Here is a 23,189-nt window from a genome sequence, read left to right as displayed (position 1 = left end):
TCATGCAAGAATAAGGGCCCAGGCTGGCACCCAAAGTCCACACTCTGGACCACTGAACTAGGCTGCGCGGGAAAGCTTTAAGAGGCACACAGCTGTCAAAACCAAATGAACACCAGCTACGTGGAAAAAAGGTGAAAACTGGTACTACATTTGTAAAGCTGGCTTGAGGCCAGCGGAGGCATGGGCAAACGCCAGTATTCACGTCCTCCAGACAGCAGCAGCCGCAGAGGGCTGCAGGTCTATCCTGGCTGACAGCAGGACTTTTCTGGGACCTTTCTTTCCCCTTCCCCTACCTCTCCACCCGCCCCCCACCCAATGCTCTGGATGTCAGGGAGGGGGCGGTCCTGTCATCACTGCTGGAGCTCAAAGAGGTCTGGTGACCATTTTGATCCCCAGACTTTATCTCTTAGAGGGAGTGAGCCAGCTCAGGTCAGGAGGAAAGGGCAGTGATTTTGCAAGCAGTGGAATTAGGAAGGCCCCTCCCTATACTCTCTCCTTGCCCGCCCTCCAGGGGACAGTCTTGTTTCCATGATCAACAAGTGCCATCCCTAAATTATTTAGGGCGCTCTACACCTTTGGAAAAAACAAAGGGGAGACCTTTCCTTTTTTTCCACAGCGATGCTCCAACGCAGCCAGCTGGCCTGAGGGATGTCCAGACATCCACCTGGGTCTGAAAACCATCCTTTTTTTTTTTTTTTCCAGAATGCCAAGGCAGTGCTACTGACTTACATAGACGTTGGTCCCCAAAGGGGCCAGCCCCCAAAGTGAGATGATGGCAAGGAGTTGAAAATGCAACAAACTCAAGGTAACAGTCCATCCTCTCTTATGACCTCGAGAGCTCAGAACTCAGCAGGGCCTGTACTTCAGGACCGGCGAGTTGGCTGTGCTGGGGAGATGGCTCTGTTCCCACTGAGAATAGATGCGATGTCAACCGAGAAACCTTGAACTCGGCAGAAACCCTGACACTCGGTTAGTGCTTCCTAGCAAGTGTGATGGGAACAATTTACTTTCCTCTCCCCGGGCTTTGCACCTGCTCTGCCAGGGGCTCGGCGGGCCAGGGGGGCTTTCTTCCCAGTCCGTCCCGGCGCGGGGCCTGTGTGCGGCCAGCCCAAGGTCCGTGGCTGCTGAATGTTTCTGCTCCTCATTCCAATCTGCTGGCCTCAAGCCTTCCCTTGTCAAGCTGCCAGTAACCAAAGCCAGAGGCCCCCCGCCTCCGTCGACAGCCTGGTTTCCCAAAGAATTTTTTTTGTTTGTTTCTTCCAACTTGAGTTAACCACTCCCTGGCCAAAGCCAGCTTTGTGTCTGTTTCCGAGCGTGCGCGCTGCTGGTTTTTTCAGCTGAGGCTGAGAGCTCACAAGTCTCCAGGTTTGGTTTTCCTGTCCCTCATCCTCTGCTCCCACACCCGGGGAGGGAACTGGAAGAAACTGTCCACCACTTACGTGGCACCTAGGAACAAGCCCCTGTGGTCTAGGTGGATGAAGCATGGGCCTGCTGGAGAGACCTGGGCACAATCCCCCCTTCCCCCCCCCCTCCGCCGGCTAAGCTGTTGGGCCAGTTACTCAGTCTCTCAGTGCTTTGTTTCCTCACCTAGAAACTAGGAATATTAACGGTATTTATTTCATAGGGTCGATCAAGAGGAGGGGATGGGACAATAAACTGCCTTGTCCACACTAAGTGACCAATCCGTGGTCCTTATGACAGCATTACAATTTCTTATTCCTTTTGTTCCCTCCTCCAGAGGTATTTTGTCCCCATCCTTACCCCTGAGAAAAGCCTCCCCAGCAAAGGAGGGCACAGATTTAGATCCGTCCGTTTAGATCACATTTTACTGCAATCAACAAACTAACGGGTACAAATTCTATGTTGCCATTTGCCAAGCACTTGCAGGCACTGTACAGAGCGGCAGGAGGTTGCCGTGAAGCAGGGGGTACATCAAAAGGGCTTCGAGGCTCTTTTTTACTCTGTCCTTTTAGCGTATTTACTGATCTTGAAATGCTAACGGCGGGAGCTGAGATACACAGAGCCTGAGTGCTAAGGTAGGAGGTGGGAGATAGCGCATTATCAGAGCGAGGATTGCCGGCAGTTTTCCACAGGGGACAAGCAGAGGTTTCCCTAGGTCAGCAGGCCAGGGAGGGGCAGGCTGCTCTTACCTTCAGCAGAGGTAGGGACGAGCACACCGACTTGGGGTTCACTCAGTGGCAGCTAAGGTTCAGTTCTGTACCCAGAGGGCAGTGAGATCTCAGAAGCCGGCCCTGAACTTCATTCATTTTTTTACAAGTATCAAGTGCCTGCTACAGGAGGCTACGTGCTGTGGGGACACACAGATGTGTAAGACACACGTCCCAAAGGCAAAGAGCTCAAAGTCTAGGAGGTACCACACAGAGAAGCATGTGACATGGGCATGGGAGCAGGAGCAGGAATGAGCCCTGGGCGTTCAGAACGGGGTCACTCCTTCTCCTCAAGGAGGTGGGAGAAGACCTCAGGAGGGGCTCTGACGGGGTGGAGATGCACAGCGGTGGTGTGGAGATGGCAGAAGTGGGGGGCACGTGGAGAAATGCTGTGGGAAATAAAGCAGCTGGGCCAGAGTGCCCGGGCAGGCTCACAGCATCATTTAGACAGGGTTCTTCACCCACAAAGCCCTTGGAACAAAATATGCTTTGGGGCTGGGGTGGGCGTGAGAGTGACAGAGCACACTGTGAGTTAATGTCGGTTCTCCCACCCCTGAACCCCCTCCCGAGTGGTCTGGAACACCCCCATGTGTGGATCTACAGAGGCGAAGCACCTGCCTTATCCATCATGATAGGTGAGCTCTTTGGGGGGCCGAAAAGCCAACTCCTTATCAAACAATGGCAACAGATACGCGCAGTTGTAGGTCAGAAGTGACAGCCACGATCAGGCAGATCTCTGCTGAGAGGGCGGCAGATGCTGTGGGCAGAGGTGACAGGAATGTGAAATACACTTATTCTTTAGGGGGATGGGGGACGGGGTGCAGATCGTTTTGATTGAACTGGAGGCTGGAACAGAGCAGAGGTCAGAAAAAGGCATGCTTTGTTTAGCCCAGGTAGGACCTAACAGTGTTTATGTGCCAACGTTGAAGAATTGAGGGATTTTACATACAAATCTAGAATTCAGGTTCCCTTGAAAGTGGCCCCACATTTCTAAATGGCATCTATCCTTTGAGAAGAGGAACTTGCTGCAGCTCCCCTGGCCCACTTTATTCCACGCTGCAGTTCATATTTAGATGCTAACCACATTTTGTAAGCACGGTGCAGTTGGCTCAGAATGCATTCCACAGCTTATTCTTTTTTTGTCTTTTTGCCTTTTCTAGGGCTGCACCCGTGGCATATGGAGGTTCCCAGGCTAGGGGTCGAATGGAGCTGCAGCAGCTGCCGACCTACACTACAGCCACAGCAACTCAGGATCTGAGCCATGCTGCGACCTACACCACAGCTTGCGGCAATGCCGGATCCTTAACCCACTGAGCGAGGCCAGGGATCGAACCTGCCACCTCATGGTTCCTAGTCGGCTTCGTAAACCACTGAGCCACAACAGGAACTCCCACAGCTTATTCTTTAGAAGATGAGTGTTGTGCTACTGGGTCTCCCTACTTTTTCTTTTTCTCATTACTTCCAAGTTCTTGCCGGCATCTGATTTTGCAACTCCTAATATAGGGGGCTCTGTGCAACGAGGGTGGCAGAGTTGGTAAGGGCAGCCTGCCAGGCCAAGGGGCTCGGCCTTTATTCTCTCAGGGCCATAAAGGACACAACACAGGCAGATGGTAAGAAAATCGTCTGGCAGAAGCCAATGGGCTGGGTTGGCGGGGACAAAAATGAGTGTTGACCCTGGTGATAAGCTACATGTCAAGTCACTCAGTCGCTGACTGGGTGGACCTGGGCAGGCTGCCGAACCTCTCAGTGCCTCGCTTTTCTTCTCTGTAAAATGGGCCCGATAAGAGTACCCACCTGGCAGGGCGGATGCCAGGATTAAATGAGATAAGGAGCATCAAGCACTTGGCACAGTGCCTGGTACTTGTGATCATTTTTAGAATTAATCCTGAGACCAATTAGAGGATTACTGTAGTCACCTAGGAATGAGCTAGATTAGGGCAGGGACAAAGGCAAAAAGAAAGACTAACGTGGGAGTGTTAGGAATGAAGAAGACCCAGCTGGGTTCCAGGTTGACTGGGAGAGGGGGGCGAGGAAGACTCAAAGACAGCTTCTGGATCTGCAGCCTGGGTCCCCGGGGGAATGGCAGCACTGAAATGGAGCACTTTGGAAGAAGTCAGTTTGATAGATACTAAGTTAGAGGGGACACTGGACAGGTAACCAGCCAATGGCAGTGTCCGGAAAGCAGTGAGAAGTGTGGGATCAGGGTTCGGGAGGTGCGGCTCAGGGCTGAGGATGTGGATTTGAGCAGGAGGAACCAGGGGAGGGGAAGGGCACCCTGAGGGGAATGGCTGAAGCTACAGGCCCAGTTCCGCATCTCGGGCAGGTTCAGCATCTGTTTGAACAGCCGGGGCCTCTTTGTACTCAGGCACCGTGCGGATTCTGCTCAGTCAGCTGCGCCACTTGGATCCTACCTTTGTCCTTCGTCTTATGTGCTTTTCAGTTCAAATGCTGACCTGGCCTAATCCCACTTGCTTTGTGAGCCCTGATGGGGTCAAAGTCCCCGGGGTAGAATGCAGTAGGCTAACACTTGGTTTTATGTTTGATGAATCGGAGACCTGATATGGGCCACAGGGAGGGGGGCTCAGGCAAAGTTGTGCGGGAACCAAGCTTGTGCCTGCTGCCTCCCTCCTGATCCTCTCAGAAGAACCTTGAGCTTCCAAAGCTCCAGCTTCTCCGCTGCCCCCTAGGTTTTCTGGGCAGTGTATCTCCCTTCGAACCACATGAACTATCCAGAGAACCATGTGCTCAGGACACCCAGGTCCTCATGAAGGGCCCACAGATTAATCAGACGAATTGCTCTCCATCAATATTTTAGCTTTCTGCTTGTTCTCTCAATACAGTAAATGCTGCCAGCCTCTTTGGTCCCAAGCTCTGGGTCAGGTGTGGGAGAGACAAAGGGGAAAAGGCCGTGTGGACCAAGAAGCGCTTGAGGTGAAATGGGCCGAAGTGTGGCCATGGGGATTGGGGCAGGGTGGTCCTGGTGGCCATGAACATGTTACTAGGTGGCGGGGGGACCTGATCCCATTTCTGCACAGGGCTGATCCACCCCCTTCTCACCAGAAACCATCCCATGAAAACATGCACATGCATAATTTATTTACCTCTCCAGTCTCTAGCATGCCAGCCAGGAGCCAGGGTAAGAAAAAGAAAAAGGAATAAAACGAGTGTAAGCACGGTGAAGGAAAGGCTCAGCTGGTTAAACAAGACTTCGAATTATTGTCGTTAGTGTTCAAGAGCGTTCCAACCTGATGTGGCATTAAATGGACAGATTGTGTGTGTATGTGTGTGTCTGGATAGAGCATATTAGGAGAATGAGACATTCAAATTGGCCAGTCAGTGTGGGGCCTGTCCAGCTGGTTGTCCATCCGACACCTGCAGGTGATTTGCTTCCTGATGGGCAGTGGAAGAAGGAAAGCCAATGGGAAGCAAATGTTACCCAGGTCAGAGCAGCCCGGCTGCCCTGCAAAGCTCTCTCCGTATAAATTCTGCTGGCAAACCTTGCCTGCTCCCATGGAGGGAGACTGTTATTAAAGCTCTCTCTTCTTGGAGCTGTTGGATTGAGTGCTTTGCAGAAACAAACAACCACCACAATGGAATTGGGGGTTAGCCTGTTGTTTCTAGGCTCCTCATTCTCCAAACTGAAGATGTATTTTGAGCAGGGATTAGGAGGTTGTACTGGACAGTGATCGAAAACTGCAAGGCTCCCATACCCTCAGGTGGGGCTCATATACGCTCTGTTACTGCAGCGACATCTAATGGCCAGGGAAAGCAGTGCATGAGCAGTCAGTCTGTCTTGGGGGGTTAATTTTTTTTAAGTAGAGCAGACAAGGTATTATTATTTATTAATGACTGTAAAATGACACTTTGGCAGTAACCCTAAGAACTCACTTTCTGTATCTTCGGATGACATTGATATTGTCATTCATAACTGGATGCTGATCACATTTTATGAAAACCATGCAATTGTCTCTGGGTTTTTTTTTTTTTTTTTTTTTTACAACCATTGTGACTTTGCACTTATTTTTTAAGCTTCTTGTTGAAGCTCTGTGTAGGCATTATGCAAAAGGTTTCCGTACAAGGGAAAAGATTATTAAATTTGCCCCCCAAATATCCATTTCTGGTGTATAGTAGATTGCTATGCTAAGTATATATTCTAGAATAGAATGTAGTGGTGGCTAGATTTCCCCCAGCAGCCGTCATTGTTCTAGCTCTCAGATGGAGAAAGGAAAGCTAAAAGTTAACAGAGAAGACTGAAACCCCCACCTCCACATTAGATGGCACTGAATTTCATCTGAAACCCTTTGTGATATTGTGATTTAGAACAAGAAATAAATACTTGGTCCTCATCCCCATTTCTGGCCCAGGGCTCCTCGAACTCTCCTAAGTGATGAGAGCAATAAAGGTGTCTTGATATTCATAACAAACCCCTTTCAACCACACCCGAGTTTACGTCAAGGCAGTGACTTTTGGTTGCCAGTAATCTAGTGAGTGAACTGGTTCCCTGGGTTCTGGGAGCAAATTCGTCAAATTCAAGGATGAGGTGGGAGAACCTCTAATTTATATTTCAGAAGTGTAGGTGACAACTTGGACCTGAGATTGGCATCTTAAGTGGAGGCAGTCTTGCAGGGCTGAGCTCTTCACCTGTGGGATCTGACGCTGCCTCTGGGTAGACAGAGTCAGAAGTGAGTTGAATCGTAAGACACCCAGCTGGTGTGGGAGACTTGCTTGGTGTGGGGAAAAAATCCCCACACTGGAGTTGGTCCCAGAATCTTCCCCTGTCTCCATCACACCTATGGAACCAGCGGCGGAATCTTCCCCTTTCTCACTGACTACCCTTCCCCAGGCTCAAGCCCCTAGGTTTGGATAGGCTCGCTATGGGGAAGAAGTGAGCTCACCAAACCTTGAACTCTGCATAAGGAGCACTAAATTATAAGAGGTGGCAGGAAGTGCTGGGGAATGCCTCTGACTCTGCTAGTTCAGAAAGTGATCCTGCAAGCATGGAAGCCAATGATATAAGCAGCCTTTGTTTCATCCATCTTCTGATGGCCAGCTAAAAGCCCATTCTCACTCCTGATAGGAAGAGAAATCCTTAGGGCTGGGATTTTCTTTTTTCTTTCTTTTTTTTTGGGGGGGCCACACCCGCGGCATATGGAGGTTCCCAGGCTAGGGGTCCAATTGGAGCTACAGCTGCCAGCCTACACCACAGCCACAACAACATGGGATCCAAGCTGCGTCTTCGACCTACACCCCAGCTCACAGCAACGCCAGATCCTTAACCCACTGAGTGAGGCCAGGGATCAAACCTGCAACCTCATGGTTCCTGGTGGAATTCGTTTCCACTGCACCAAGATGGGAACTCCAGGGCTGGGATTTTAAAACTGAATAAAAAGCTTGTAGTATATCATATCTCCTTTCCACTCCACCTCACCCTGAATTTTTACTTTAAGAAGTTATCTGTTTTAGGAAGAGCATAATTACCATATGAAGAAATCAACTTTTCTAAAAGTTGACCATATGAGGTTGCCCTTTGGGTATGTCAAAAAGGTAGGATTGTTGGCAATTTCATATGGTTCAATGTACAGAAAGAAGACTGAAACTAAAGGAGAGGTAGACTGGATTCCTGAATAAAAGAATATTTTACGTAAATTATTCCTAGGATTTAGGTTTAACAGAATTCCAGTCATCATCACAAGGTAATTCTAAAGTTCATCAGGAAGAACGAATGACTGTGAACAATAAAGGAAATGTTTGAAAAGAAGAATGAAGCATGAGGGGGTAGATGCCTTGCCAGACATTAAAAGGTTTTATAAAGCTATAGGAATTGGAATGGTGTGTCACCAGCATGAGGACAGGCTGACAAATTTACAGCTCAGAATACACAGCCCTGAGACAGACCCTAGAACACAGAAACATCCAGGATGTGGTGAAAATTGCAGTACAAAGTAGTGGGGAAAGAGATTATTCCAAAAATGGTGCTTAAACAATTGGTAATCTATTTTTTTAAAGTCAGATGATTAGCTCACGTCACACCCCAAGTAAATTCTAATTTTTTTTCCCTTTTTACAGTCAAACCTGAGGATTATGGAAGTTCCCAGGCTAGGGGTTGAATTGGAGCTGTAGCTGCAGGCTTATACCACAGCTGCAGCAATGCAAGATCCGAGCCACATATGCAACCTGTGCTGCAGCTTGAGGCAATGCCAGAACCTTAACCCACTGAGTGAGGCCAGGGATTGAACCTGCCTCAATCTTCATGGACGCTACGTCAAGTCCTTAACCTGCTGAGCCACAACAGGAACTCCAAATTCTAAATATATTAAACTGTGAAGTGTAAAAATTATTACAAAAATATTTAGAGAACCATATAAGTGTATAGTCATATGATTGTGGGATGGAGTAGGCCTTTCACACAGCAGAGTGAAGGTAGAAACCAAAAGATAGTAATATATATACCTCATATAATTGCATAAAAAGTTAAAAATATGTACAACAGAAACAGCATGAGAAGCCGATGCTGAATTGGGAAAAACGCATGTAGTCTATGATAGAGGATCTTTAACATATACAGACTTCTTACTAATTAGTAAAAAAAAAAAAAAAAAAAAAAGAATAGCCTAGAAAAATACACAATGGACACAGATAGAAAATTTACAAAGAAATATAAAGGACAAAGTGATAGATGAAAAATATGCAGTCTGCTTATAATCAATGAAATTGAAATGAAAACCATGGGCACCCCCCTGTGGCTCAGCAGGTTAAGGATCCAGCTGTCCTACTGCAGCAGCTCAGGTTGCTGCTGTGGCGCAGGTTGAGTCCCTGGCCCAGGAACTTCCACGTGCCACAGCCGTGGCCAAAAAAACAAAAAACCAGTATGAGAACATTTGTCAGCTATTAGGTTTACAAGGATTTAGAAAGTGAGCATAATTACTGTTAATGGGAATCAAGGAGGCGAACCACCCTCACTGGCTGCTGGTGCAGGTGTAAACTTACGACCTTTCTGGGGTGCAAACCTCATTAACAGCCTTAGCATTATTTTTGTCTTGTGACCTGTATTTCTAGGAATACAGCTAAAGGGTGTCATCACAGATGTGAAAAATAGAAGGGTTTTCACTGCGGTGTTATCACACCAAAGAATTAGAAACAACCTAAATATAAAAAAAAAAAAGAGAGAGAGAGAAATTGCTATTCATGGCACAAGGGAAGCAGAGATGGAAATTATACTGCCACTAACCAAGGAAGGCTTAGGGCTTCCAGAAGCTGGAAGAGACAAAGAAGACTCTTCCCCTCGAGCCTTCGAAAGAGGCATAGCCCTGCCAGCACCTTGATATTAAACTTCTGGCCTCCAGAACTTTTGAGAGGATAAATCTGTTTTTTTTTTTTTTAAATCATGGCACATCCATATGGTGCAATATGATGTGATAATTAGAAAAGATGTTCTCAATATTTGATAGCCTGAGACAATATCGGTTTTATAGTAAGTGAAAAAAGGACACTATTTTTTACATACAGTAGGAATGCAATTTCATGAAAAAATAATTTTCCTTATACACATATTATATATATTTGTGCCCACGCACATATACGCACATATATAGAAGTAAAACTATTGATTGTTATAGTGCATAGGTGTTGGGCCTATGAGGTAATTATTGGTTTCTTTTTTCATAGTTTTCTATATTTCTGAAATTTTCTGTAATCTTTGCACTCCTTTTCTTATTGTGGTAAAACACACATAATGTAACATAAAATTGCTTACTTATAAATACGCATGCACTAAGCAGGCTCTAAACTTGCATCTACACTACAAATATCGTAATGTGACAATTTTTACTTTTTAATTTTTTTAATTAAAAAAAGGGTTTTTTTGCCTTTTAGGGCCACACCCGTGGCACGTGGAAGTTCCCAGGCTAGGGGTCGAATCGGAGCTACAGCTGCCGGCCTACACCACAGACACAGCAACTCAGGATCTGAGCCGTGTCTGCAACCTACACCACAGCTCACGGCAACGCCGAATCCTTAACCAACTGAGCGAGGCCAGGGATTAAACCTGCATCCTCATGGATACTAGTTGGGTTCATTACCGCTGAGCCACAACGGGAACTCCCACTCTGATTTTTCTTTGATCAAAATTGGTTGATTCTAGGCTAAACCAGTTCCTTCCTTTGAGACCTCAGCTATCAAGCTTTTGACTCTATGGTCTGTAGAGAAACCGTGAGTTTTCGTAGGTAACAATTAGGAAAATGCAGGGTCAGTCCCTCTAAGGCACCAACCTGTTTCAAATGCAGTGACTTCCTCAGCAGGGGGACTCGGGGACTTCTGGCCCCTTGTTATGGACCGTTCCCCGCTTACTTTGGTTCTTTCCAATTTGACTGAGATGAGAAGAAGCTATGGAGGCCAAGAGGGCCCTGCCCTGGCTGGCGAGGCCGCAGGGAGAGGTCGGGGGCTGTTTTGATGTAACAGGCGGTGGCAGGAAAGAGGGCCTCCTCTGGAGGCTTCATAAAAGACCCAAGAAAGCAGAGTGACGCAGAAATGCCAGGGAGCGGGGTTTGCAGGTTTTGTGTGAGCAGTCCTGAGCTCCCCGGAAACCTGGCATTGCTCAGGCCCCGTGTTGTTACCCACCCACAAACACTTGGAGGCAGCCCCGCCCCAGACCCGCAAACTGCCGCCCCCAACACAGTCCCTCACCTGCATCTTTCTCTTCACCGTGTCGAAGGGAAAGGAGAGAGTCTGGGTGACCGCAGCCGCCAGGCAGATGTTGGCAAAGTTTTGGAGGAGAGAAAACCGATCTCTGGGTCCGTTCCAGATTTTCTCCAGGTTCATGTAAACTAGAAGCGAGCCAACAGAGAAAGGCAGAGCACCTGAAAGACGAAGGCCAGGGGAAGGCTGTGATGTTTCGGAAATGCTGGCTCGAGAACATACATGCCCGTGGGGAACCCCGGGGAAGTGAACAGGATCAGCTCTGGCTTTGTTAAAGGTCAGCTCCAACCGAAGCAGCAGGACCTTTCTTGGGTGATGATAACATGCTATTTTTTTAAAATATAATTTTGTTATTCTAATTATTTATTTATTTATTGTTTTTTTAGGACTGCACCTGCGGCATACAGAAATTCCTGGGCTAGGCGTCGAATCAGAGCTACGGCGGCCAGCCTACACCACAGCCACAGCAAGGTGGGTTCCGAACTACGTCTGTGACCTACACCACAGCTCATGGCAGTGCCGGATCCTTAACCCCCAGCCTGTCTCCTTTGGAAACCATAAGTTTTTCAATGTCTGTGAGTCAGCATCTGTTCTGCAAAGAAGTTCATTGTGTCCTTTTTTAGATTCCACATGTCAGTGATAGCATTCGATGTTGGTGCCTCACTGTCTGACTGACTTCACTTATCCACATGCTATTTTTTTAAGATTTTTTTTATTACGGTTGATTTACAATGTTCTGTCAATTTCTGCTGTACAGCAAAGTGATGCGGTCATTCATATATATATTCTTTTTTCACATTATGCTCCATCACAAGTAACTAAATATAGCCACTTGTGCTATACAGCAGGATCTCATTGCTTATCATAACATGTTATATTTTGACAGCGATTGTGTCTATGATCAAAATGCAGCAAATGATTCCCTCAAGGTTTGTGTGCTCTGTGGGAATTTTACTTTTAAAAGAACCGTAAACAACTAATGAACTCTAGTTAATGATACGCATGTTGAAGGGTTGAGGGGGGAGGTGTATGGATGTTTGCAACTTACATGGACATCATCGAAAAACATATGACGGATGAATGGCTAGAGGGATGGATAGCTGGGTGATACAGCAAAACGTTAATTGAAGGATCTGTTGTATGCCGAGAATACGTGTATTTCCAGTAACTTTTTTGGGTGTTTGAAGTTTAAGAAAATAGGATCAGAGAAAAAATTGTTCCCATCAAAAAAAGAAAGTTAGCGGGCAGCACTTAAATTTTGGAGACTGGGAGGAACTGATCTCTAGCTGAGAAGGAAACATTCTGTGATAACTAAAAAGTGAGGTAGTTGTGCTGAGGGAAGTCACTTGACCTTGCCTCCAGGAATGAAGTGGCCATATCAGGGCTCAGCTGGCACGCTGCACTGTGTGACAGCCTCACCTTTCTAGGAAACGATGGTAGTTGGCACTTTGAAACTTCCAGAAACATTGGGAGCAATCTTAAGTTTCCACAGGGACTAAGTTTCTCCCTCAAAATGAGATTTAAAAGAGGGGCTGACACTAGTGCGGTTGCTCATCTTTCGAAAATTGTAATATTTATTTAATAAACACATTAAAAATGACATACTGTAGTTCCCTGGTGGCCTAGTGGGTTAAGGATCCTGTGTTGTCACTGCTGTGGCTCAGGTTGCTGCTGTAGTGCCGGTTTGATCCCTGACCTGGGAACTACCACATGCCTCGGGCCCCCCGCCTCCCCTAAAATGATGGACCAAACCTACATTTTTCTTCATTCAGAAAACATCTGTGGAGCTTATGCTATGTGATGGGGGCCCTACGCCAGGTGCCAGGAATATATAGAGGAGTGTTAGGTAGGCTAATTCCTGGAGATGCTCACTGTCTAGTGGGAGAGACAGACAGCTGATCTGTTCCATAATAGGGGGGCTAGACAGAGTGCTTTAGGTACACACGGATCAGAGGGATTAATTTTGCCTGAGGACTTTACAGAAGACAGAACTTTTCAACTGGGTCTTGAGGAATGAGTAGGAGTTCTTCAGACATTGAGAGAGCAAGCAGAGGGAACGGCATGTACAAAGAAAGTGGTTATTTCTGGAGTTCCCGTCGTGGCTCAGTGGTTAACGAATCCGACTAGGAACCATGAGGTTGCGTGATCCATCCCTGGCCTTGCTCAGTGGATTAAGTATCCAGCGTTGCGGTGAGCTGTGGTGGAGGCCGGCGGCTACAGCTCCGATTAGACCCCTAACCTGGGAATCTCCATATGCCTCGGGAGCTGCCCTAGAAAAGGCAAAAAGACCAAAAAAAAAAAAAAAAAAGGCATTTCTGAAAGGTGCACGTATTTCTGGATGATAATGAAGGAGTGCCAGTAGAGGCATGGCAGGAGGTAGGAGGGTCGGGGCCAGGTCTGACGAGCTAGTACACCACCAGGAGTCTGGGCTTTTCCCTGTAGCTCCTACGAGTGAAGGTTTTTAAGGAGGGCAGTGGAAAGAGGTTGGCGAAGTGATCAACTTGCACTCAGAAAGATCACCACACCCTGACAGCAGGGCGCAGGGTGGACTGGGACAGAAGAGACCCAAGACTGGGACCAGGTAGGGGCCTCTGGTAAGTGTCTGCAGGAAAGATGATGACAGAGTGTGACCCGGAGCAGAGACGATGGGGATGGAGGGGGTTGGCGACTTGAGAGTTAAAAGAGGTGAAATCGACAGTACTTGGTGGCTGACATGTGCCTGGAGTGAGAGGAGGAACTGAAGTTGAAGTGATTCTAGGTTTCTTCTGGTTTGGGCCACTAGGTGAATTTCTCATTCATTAGGGACCACAGGCGGGGAGCAGGTATGCGACCTAACATACAGGACATCAGGTTTAGTTTTGACTTTGATGCGCCAAGGGCATCCGGTGAGGGGCTCCAGCAGCAGGCATTTGTACAGCCATTGGGCAGTGGCACAGTGGTTAAGAGAGAGGGCTCTGGGGTTATATTGCTGGGTTCTTTCACTTTCAATCTGTGTGACCCTGGGTAAGTGACTTAGCTTCCCTAAGCATCTATTTCATCTCTAGAAGGAGGCTTAAATGAGGAACTGTATGCAAAGCATTTAGCACAGTGCCTGGCACACACCAAACACACCAGATGTTAGTCTTTGTTATTCTAGAGATGAGATTGGGAGTCATTAGTATAACGATGCTTGTTCAAGCCACTGGCTTAGATGAGGCCACCAGGGAGGGCCTGGAGGGTGAGAAGAAAGCCAAGGAAGGAGCCGGGGGAATAGCAACAGGTAGGGGGCTGTCAGATGAGCCAGATATAAGAAAGAGCTGCAGAAAGGTGGGAAGGACATCTAGGAGACACTGGGGTCCTGGAAGCCAAGTTTCCAGAATAAAGGGTGATCAATCTCATCAAATCTGCAACAAAAGTCAGATAAAAGGCAAAAGGCTACTGGATTGGCAAGTGGGGATCCCTGTGACCTGTGCATGTGGCGCCCTGGCAAAGGTTCCAAAGACTACAGAAGTGACAGTTGCTCCCCTGGCCATGCTCATATGTGTACGGATTCACACAGAGGCTCCTTCCTGCAGTCAGATGGGGTGTGTGGGACTGTCTTCCTAGTCATTTAAGCTGAGCCACCTCCACTCTGTCCTACTCCCTCCCTGGGATGTAACAGGCCAGAGTCTGGACTGGGGTGTGTGGCTATGGAATAGAATGAAGCTAATCCAGGAGTTCCCTGGTGGTCTAGTGGTTAAGGATCCAGTGTTGTCACTGCTGTGGTGCAGGGTTTGATCCCTGGCCCTGGGAACTTCAGCATACCGCACCCGAGGCCAAAAACGAAAAACAAACAAACCAGAAAAAACCACACAAAAGAATGAAGCTAATCGAGGCTATATGATGGACTCCATACGACCTTGAACTTGGTTCAATGGATTTAACTGGTTACAAAGATAAACATTCATATATATATCCCTTGAACTCAGTAAAATGGATTTAAGTGGTTACCAACAAATGAAACAAGTTATACAAGTCACTTGTATATATATATATATATTAAGGAACACAGCCTTTTCTTGAACAAGATGAGAAGTTCCATCTTACCTAAAACAGTAAGGGAAACCCCTCGGTAAAAGGCCAGGAGCCCTTCCTGTTGATAAATAGTAGAAAAAGCATGGAAGATCCCTCTGTAAGATGGTTCCAGCATGTTCTGCACAATTAACCGGGTTTTGATGAGGTCTGTAGGATACGTCACAACGGTGGAAACCATGCCTGCGAGACTCCCAGCCATGACTGAGCGCCACTGGGAAATATGGCCCAGGTCATCCGTGAACAGCACGACAAACCTGGCGGAGAAAATTGGGAGAAAAGCCCAAGGGAATCAATCAGCTATGGATTACGCTAGAGTGCTCTACAGTACTTACCGCAACACTTTCCAGCATTTGGAAATGCCTTACAAAGCGAAAATCGCCATACTAAGGTATTAGGATTCATGAATAACACACTCAGTCCTACTGTGTTTACACAAGTCTAGTCAGCTATAAGGAAGGGATACCCAATGCTCTTACGTCTCTCTACCCAAGTCCTTCCCACTTCATCTTAAACATTTTCCCCTTTTATCCACGTAACTGTCAACTCCGGCTTGCCCGTGGGGTGTTAATGAACTTGCTAAATACCGAACCAGAACGAGCGCCTTTGATTCTGTTGAAACGCGAATGAAATTGCTCCAAAGGATGACTTCGAGCATCCCCGGTAATTACGTTTTTAAAACGTATTGCTTCAATAATTCTAAGAGAAGATGCATCACCCCACCAACTGTCAGGGAAATAACGAATAAAAACAATAACAAGATCCCATTTCTCACTCAGCAGACTGGGAAAGATGAACAAGCCTGGTAATTTCACGTGATGGTGAGAAAGGGTGGAAAGAGCAACGCTCACCCGCTGCTGGTAGAAGTGTAAATTGGTAGGTCACTTTGCAGGATCTAGTAAAATGAAAGAATGCCTACTTTCATCCCAGCAATTCCATTTCTAGGTGCAGATTCTAGAGAAACCCTTGCATGTGTACATGTGAAGACACATGCAGTGCTGTTTGTAAGTGAAGTCGAACAATCTAAATGTCCAATGATTCGGGAATGCATAAATCGTAGAAGAGTCCATACAATGGATACTACAGTTAAAATGAATGAGCTTAGAACTACGTGTTTACATGGAAAAATCATAAAAGCATAAAGTTTGTGTGCAAAGAGCAAGTTGTGGAGTGACCTACAGTTAAGAGAACCATCTGCACTTGTCCCTCTATATCCATGGGTTTCAGCCCCCCACCCCAATGGAGACCAAACTCTGCAGAAGCTCATGTCCCTCATATAAAATGGTGTACTATTTGCTCTCCCATATACTTTAACTCATCTTTAGATTATTTATAATACTTAATACAGTGTAAATGCTAGGTCAATAGTGCTAGAGCATGGCAAATTCAAGTTTTGCTTTTTGGAACTTTCTGGATTTTTCCCCCCAAATATTTTCAGTCTGTGATTGGATGAATCCGTGTATGCAGAACGGGAAGATACAGAGGGCTGACTACATTGAAATCAAGAAACACACCCACGGGAGTTCCCAGTGTGGTGCAGTGGAAACGAATCCGACTAGGATCTACAGGGGTTGGATCCCTGGCCTCGCTCAGTGGTTTAAGGATCCGGCATTGCCATGAGCTGTGGTGTAGGTCACAGGCTCAGCTCGGATCTGGCGTTGCTGTGGCTGTGGTGTAGGCTGGCGGCTACAGCTCTGATTAGACCCCTAGCTTGGGACACTATATGCTGTGGATGTGGCCCTCAAAAAAGACAAAAAATAAAGGGGATAAAATAGACTCCAGGAAGGTGGAGGGTGCATGGGACTGGGAATGAGAATGAAGAGGACTTCAGCTCTATATTTTATTTCTTGTATTAAAAAAAGACACTCAAAATATTTTCTATTTTTTTAAATTTTTTGTTTTGGTCTTTTTAGGGCCGCATCCGTGGCACATGGAGGTTCCCAGGCTAGGGGTCAAATCGGAGCTACAGCTGCCGGCCTACACCACATCCACCGCGACTTGGGATCTGAGCCGCTTCTGCGACCTACACCACAGCTCCCGGCAATGCTGGATCCCTTAACCCACTGAGTGAGGCCAGGGATCAAACCTGCATCCTCACGGATACTAGTCAGATTCGTTTTTGCTAAGCCACAATGGGAACTCATAGAAGTATTTTTTATACCAATTATATTTCATACTGTCAGTTCTGCAGGGTGGGTACATGAGTGTGTGCTAGATTATTCTTTGTGTTTCTCTGCAGCTTTATAATTTAGTGAAAAATGGCTTTGGGTGGACTTTTCCAAATGCAAACTGGAAAGCAGCTCTGTTACAGTCTGCCTCGGCAGAAATTGTTAGAAGGGGACTTTTATGCGGTGCTCATTCCCTGGCCAGGAAGCAAGGGAATTTTATTCATTCATGCTGATGAGGATAAAATAAATAGGGGCTTGGAAACCGGGAAAAAATAATATATCCTGTTAGAGAGTGGGATAGGCAGAGAGGGAGAGGGATAGTAAGGATTTGAATAAAAGGAAAGTGAAGAGAGCCAGGCTGAAATAAAAGTGTTACATCTTTTTAAAAATGAGAGCATCTCTGGTTCTCTGGCTTTCAGAGCTCCAGTAAGAGGTGCATTGCCTGCTTATTCAGTTTGGAGAGCAGGCTAGGGCCCCGTGCCTGATAAATAAGACAAGAGGGTGTCCAGGTGCCATCACTGAAGGGGTTCTAGGATGGCTCCTTTGCTCCCAAGTAAACACTCACTGATTAAAAATGTCTCCTTCTGGAGTTCCTGTTGTGGCTCAGCAGAAATGAACCTGACTAGTATCCACGAGGACACGGGTTCGATCCCTAGCCCTGCTCAGTGGGTTAAGGACCTGGTGGTGCGGTGAGCTGTGGTGTAGCTTGCAGATGTGGCTTGGATCCCGCATTGCCATGGCTGTGGTGTAGACCAGCAGCTGTAGCTCTGATTCAACCCCTAGCCTGGGAATTTCCACATGCTGCAAGTGCTACCATAAAAAAAAAAAGTCTCCTTCCAGCTGTAGACAAGTCTGGATTTCATTTTGTCAACGTACCTTAACTGCACCAACGGGGACAGTCATTGGCACGAAATAGCTACCTTGTAAAGAGGCAGAAAGCTAATCTGGCATTCACCAGGGGGCCGTGGGCCTCAGTTTTACTGCCTGCACACCTCCTAGTCTTCCCTCCCCTCTCCCCTGGCCAGCTGGAGGGGAGACAGAGGAAGTGGCAACGCTTGGCTGGAGGGGCGGTCTGCAGCAAGCTGGAACAGTCTAGAAGAAGGAGGAGTTTGAGTGCCCAAAGAAACACCATTCCTTCTCATCGCCTCACCCTTATTCCCCACCCCGCTTGCCATTTCCAGGGCTCTAATGCATTCATCACCCAGTCACTGAACATCTAAACCGTGCTGGCATTCTGCCTTTCCACTGAGGCGCGAGCAGAGCAGAGACTGAGAATGTGGACACCGATTTTCCCGTTTTCATCGTGAAGACACCCCTGTTGCAAAGATGGTCAATGTACCTAAAACTCAAAGGACTTTCTGTAAGAAGTGTGGAAAGCATCAGCCTCACAGAGTGACCCAGTATAAGAAGGGCAAGGATTCCCTGTATGCCCAGGGAAAGAGGCGCTATGAGCAGAAGCAGAGTGGCTCTGGCGGGCAAACAAAGCCAATTTTCCAGAAGGCCAAAACCGCAAAGAAGATTGTGCCGAGGCTTGAATGTGTTGAACTCAACTGCAGATCCAAGAGGATGTTGGCCATTAAGAAATGCAAGCATTTTGGAGTTCCCGTCGTGGCGCAATGGTTAGTGAACCTGACTAGGAATCATGAGGTTGCGGGTTTGATCCCTGGCTTTGCTCAGTGGGTTAGGATCCGGTGTTGCCCTGAGCTGTGGTGTAGGTCGCAGATCCGGCTCGGATCCTGCATTGCTGTGGCTCTGGTGCAGGCCTGGTGGCTACGGCTCTGATTAGACCCCTAGCCTGGGGACTTCCATATGCCACAGGAGTGGCCCTAGAAAAGACCAAAAAAAAAAAAAAGAAAAAAAGAAATGCAAGCATTTTGAACTTGGAGGAGATAAGAAGAGAAAGGGCCAAGTGATCCAGTTCTAAGCTTTGAGAATCTTTTTTTTATCCTATTTTTAAGAGGAAAGTCTTGAAGCCATAGGGAAAAAAACGCCTGTATGAGAATAAATACAGTGATATCCTTAAAAAATAAAAAAACCAACTGCACTAGCATTCAGCCTAAAGCATCAGAGTTCAGCGGCCCTGCCAAAGAGATGACTGATAGGCACAATAGGAGGGGAATTAGGCCCTTGGTTTGCTGAATGACTTGACAAATTAGGAAGAGGAACCCTGTCTTCTATCAGTTTGTTCTATAAAGTAGGGTCTTACTATCAAACATACAAAATTTTAAAAAAAGAACCAAAGAAAATCCTTTCCTCTCAGATTCTTCCTATCTGATAAAGAGACAAAGACTACATATCCTTCCTCTTAGAATCAGAGTCAAGGCAGGCAACCCTGATAGGCCATTGATGATGTCATCCTGGTCCCCACATCTTAAGCGCTTGTCTGATTGGCTGGGGCAGCAGGTTCCCCTTTCCGCTCTTCCTCCCACTCCCACACACTGCACAGAAGCTTTTTCCAGTGAGACTAGATAAGCCGGTGAACAGCAATAACTACTTCCTTTCAGGCACCCAGATATTACACACGTCCTGAATATATATAGTCAGAACTGCCAACACTTCAACCTAACACAGGTTAGCAGCCAACACAAGCTCATGAATTGATTTCACAATAAGGAAATGGTGTTAGTTATGAACAAACTGATGTTTATACAGCTAGACAAACAGTTGTGGCATAAAGTTGGGTGAGGGGGTCTACTTATTTGATGTATTTGAAAGCCATCCATTGTGTTAGGTTTTATTTATTTATTACAAGGACCTAGCTCCTAATAGACTCTACCGAGTAGATTCTTTTAATTTTAATTCCAAGTAAGGAGACACTTTGGCATCACAATGGTGGGCAGAGCCCTGCACTGAGGAGCCAGAAGATCTGGTTTCAAGCTCCAGCTCTGCCATTAATTGTGTTTGTGGACAAATCGCCGAACCATTCCATTTTCGAACATTCCGGATGTTTATGCTTTGTTCAAAATTCATAATCACAGGCTGTACCACTACCCTCTCAACCGCTTTGCATATTCATGGTCAGGAGAGTAGAGGATAATAGGTGTAATGAGGGGCCAAAGATATTGTCTTTATGCAGGAAGGGTGGCACCATCATTCACCAACCACTTTGCCACCTATCACTGAAATATTTCCCTTTTAGTTTCCAGAAAGAAACTAATCTTGCAGGAAAAAATTCTTAGCAAACGTAGCCTGGGTAACTATCTGTTCTTCCTTTCCCACACATCTCCTCTTCTCCATTCCCCCATCACCTGCCTATTTCAGGTGCCCTGAGCCGCCACATGGACTAGTGCAACAGGTTCCTAACTGGTCCTATCACCCCAGTCTTCCTCCTCCCTAGTCATCCTCCCCTGCTATCAGGTGACAACAATTCCTGTTGAATCGCTTTAATCATGGCACTCCCCCCATAAAATATCCCCCCCACCCCCTGCAGCTACCCTTGCATGCTAAGTGAAGTCTAAAATCCTTCACCTGGCCCTCCAAGATCACATTCCGAGCTGCTATTCTGGCTGTAGCTCCCATTTACAGCCGGAGCCACACCTTATGCTCCAGTCACGCTGCATGCCTTCCCACCTCTGTGCCTTTGCTCGTGGCATTGCCTGCCATATTTTTCTCCCCATCTTTGCCAGAAAACTCCTACTCATTCACCCAAGACCAATCGGATGATTTTTCTCCCCTGTGACATCTTCAAGAACCTCCTCCTCCCTCCTCCGGAGAAGCATGAATTTCTACAGCACTTTATCTTTGACAATCGCATGCTACAGACACACCAGTCATATTCTATTGCTCTGTAAGCTCTGGGGCACAGGGACCATGCCCCTTGCCTTGTCCCCAGCATCATGCACACAGTGGGCATTTAATGAATACAAAGAGAAAGGGCATGGGAACTGGGGTCAGAAGGCCAGGTGGGTGTCCGCTCTGTCCCTGATGTGTGATGTGGCCAATCAGAGCCCAACTCTGCATCCGTAAAATGGGCATAATACTTCCTGCACTGTGGACAGGAGTTGTAAAAATCCAACGATGCACACACACACACACACAATGGTAACTAAGTAGAGGTGATATGTTAATTAGCTTGATTTGGGTGATCATTTCACGTGTATACATATATCAACACATTTTAGGTTGTACACCTTAAACATGTACCATTTTCTTTTTGGCTGCAGCGTGCAGCGGCTTGGTGTGACACCTCAGTTCCCAGACCCGGGACTGAACCTGGGCCACAGCGGTGAGAGTGGGGAGTTTTAACCACTAGACCACCAGGGAACTCCCAAACATGTACAGTTTTTATATGTCGATGATAACTCAATAAAGCTGTGAAAAATCCAGTGATATGCAGTCAGCCCTCCACATCTGTAGGTTCCACAACCGTGGATTGAAAATACTCAGAAAAAAAATTCGAGAAAGTTCCAAAAAGCAAAACTTGAATTTGCTGCAGTCAACCATGATTTACATAATATTTACATTACATTTACAATTCTTTGCATAATATTTACATTGTAACTAGGTACTATATATAAGGAATCCAGAGCTGATTTAAAGTATACAGGAGGATGTTCACAGGTTATATGCAAATACCTACTGCATTTGATCTGACAGACGTGAACATTTGGGGATTCCGGTGTTGGTGGGGGGAGGGGCGGTGTCCTGGAACCAAGTCTCCCCACCCCCTGCCCCCCCATACCGAGGGATGACTGTATATATTCTAGAAGGTTAGCAGCAAAGCCACAGTACTTGAACCAGCCTTTGAAGTCCTGCCTCCCTCCCCTTGGCACACATTCCAAAGAAAGATTTCCAACCTACTCGGTGGAAAATAGAGTAAGTGGGGGAAAATTAAGTCGTTAAAACTCAGAGAACTGTTTACAGACTGCAGGCCAGATGTTGCTGAGGGCAAGGGGGCTGAGCAGGAACGTGAGCCTTGATAGAAATGCCTCAGGATCTCAGTACCCTCCCTTCCCCAAGAAGAGCAGGCAACTCTATTCCCAGGCAGAGGTGAAGGCAGGCCTGGAGGACTCAGAGATAAGGAAGATTCCATCGGGCTGGTCAGCTGCCAGGTGAGATATCCAGCTCTGGCCTCCCAGAGCCAAAGGCAAAAGCCTTTGACGCTTAGCTTCCCAGGCCATTGCACCTGGTCAAGACGGTGGGCTGTTTCTCTGAGCTCAGGCCATTCTTTGGGGTTGGCACGGTGCCCACCGGATGAGGAACACAGAAACATCTCAACCTGAAAGTCCATCACTACCACCTCATTCTTTAAGGCTTTGTTTCCAGTTAAAAATGCAAATATCTCTGAGGTCTGAGGAAGCTTTAAGACTCATCCAGGGAGTTCCTGTCGTGGCTCAGGGGTAACGAACCCCACTGGTGTCCATGAGGACGTGGGTTCCATCCCTGGCCTCGCTCAGTGGGTCAAGGATCCGGTGTTGCCTGGAGTGGCGGTGTAGGTCGGCCGTGGCTCGGATCCAACATTGCTGTGGCTGTGGTGTAGTCCCGTAGCTCCAGTTCCAGGAGCCCTAGCCTGGGAACTTACATATGCCGTGAGGGTAGCCCTAAAAAAGGAAAAAACCAAAACAACAACAAAAACACAAACTCATCCAGTTGTGTTACATCTTTAGATGTTTTCCTAAGAGGCAGCTGTTGCGGGAGAAGGTGTTAAAAGCCCAAAGAAGGAGGCCAGCGGGCAGCGAGGGATGGGTTGTCTGCAGTTTGGGGAGGGGAAGCTGCAGCCTCTGTTGGACCCTAAAGGCAAGCTTCTTGGGAGGAGAGCAGGACTCCGTGGCTTTTTTGTCGCCATGGATTGGGCTCTCTGCCCCTTATACTAAGTACGTTCTTCTGGGGGCTTTGGTCACACAGAATTCCATACACGCACCTTCAGAAGGGTCACTCTCCTGAGCCAGCCAAGGCAACATGTCCAAATGGGTGGACTGTGGGATGGATTAGGAGCTAACCATCCGGAGATCTCCTCACTCCTTCCCCCCCAATCTCCATGGGCCCCTTTCCACCTCCTCGCCCCTCCCACCCAGTCGGCCTCTCTGGGCCAGAGCTGCGCCCTCACCAAACCGCTCCTGGCGGGGCAGGAACCGCAAGAGAAGGTGAACGACTTGGGGACTGCGCTTTG

The 23,189-nt window shown here is 47.3% G+C and overlaps 2 protein-coding genes across 3 annotated transcripts in view; one reads left to right on the top strand and one right to left on the bottom strand.

Annotated features, from left to right (window-relative positions):
- SLC25A43 (solute carrier family 25 member 43) overlaps positions 1-23,189 on the bottom strand; it is a 37,968-nt gene that overhangs the window by 14,210 nt on the left and 569 nt on the right. Inside the window, exons 2-3 of the mRNA XM_001927589.4 lie at positions 14,928-15,169; positions 10,851-11,023 (exon numbers count right to left, since the gene is read on the bottom strand). Of these exons, the coding sequence (XP_001927624.1) occupies positions 10,851-11,023; positions 14,928-15,169 (415 nt within the window). The remainder of the gene's footprint in view (positions 1-10,850; positions 11,024-14,927; positions 15,170-23,189) is intronic.
- AKAP17B (A kinase (PRKA) anchor protein 17B) overlaps positions 18,897-23,189 on the top strand; it is a 127,690-nt gene continuing 123,397 nt past the window's right edge. The window contains exon 1 of one of the 2 annotated variants that reach the window (XM_021080242.1): positions 18,897-23,163. The gene's annotated coding sequence lies outside the window, so the exon portion shown is untranslated. The remainder of the gene's footprint in view (positions 23,164-23,189) is intronic. The other variant, XM_021080243.1, reaches the window with a different exon arrangement.

This window comes from Sus scrofa, chromosome X (genome assembly GCF_000003025.6).
Source record: "Sus scrofa isolate TJ Tabasco breed Duroc chromosome X, Sscrofa11.1, whole genome shotgun sequence".
Lineage (NCBI taxonomy): Eukaryota > Metazoa > Chordata > Mammalia > Artiodactyla > Suidae > Sus > Sus scrofa.
The sequence above is the reverse complement of the archived record's forward strand: the minus strand, read 5'-3'. Positions and strand labels throughout refer to the sequence as shown.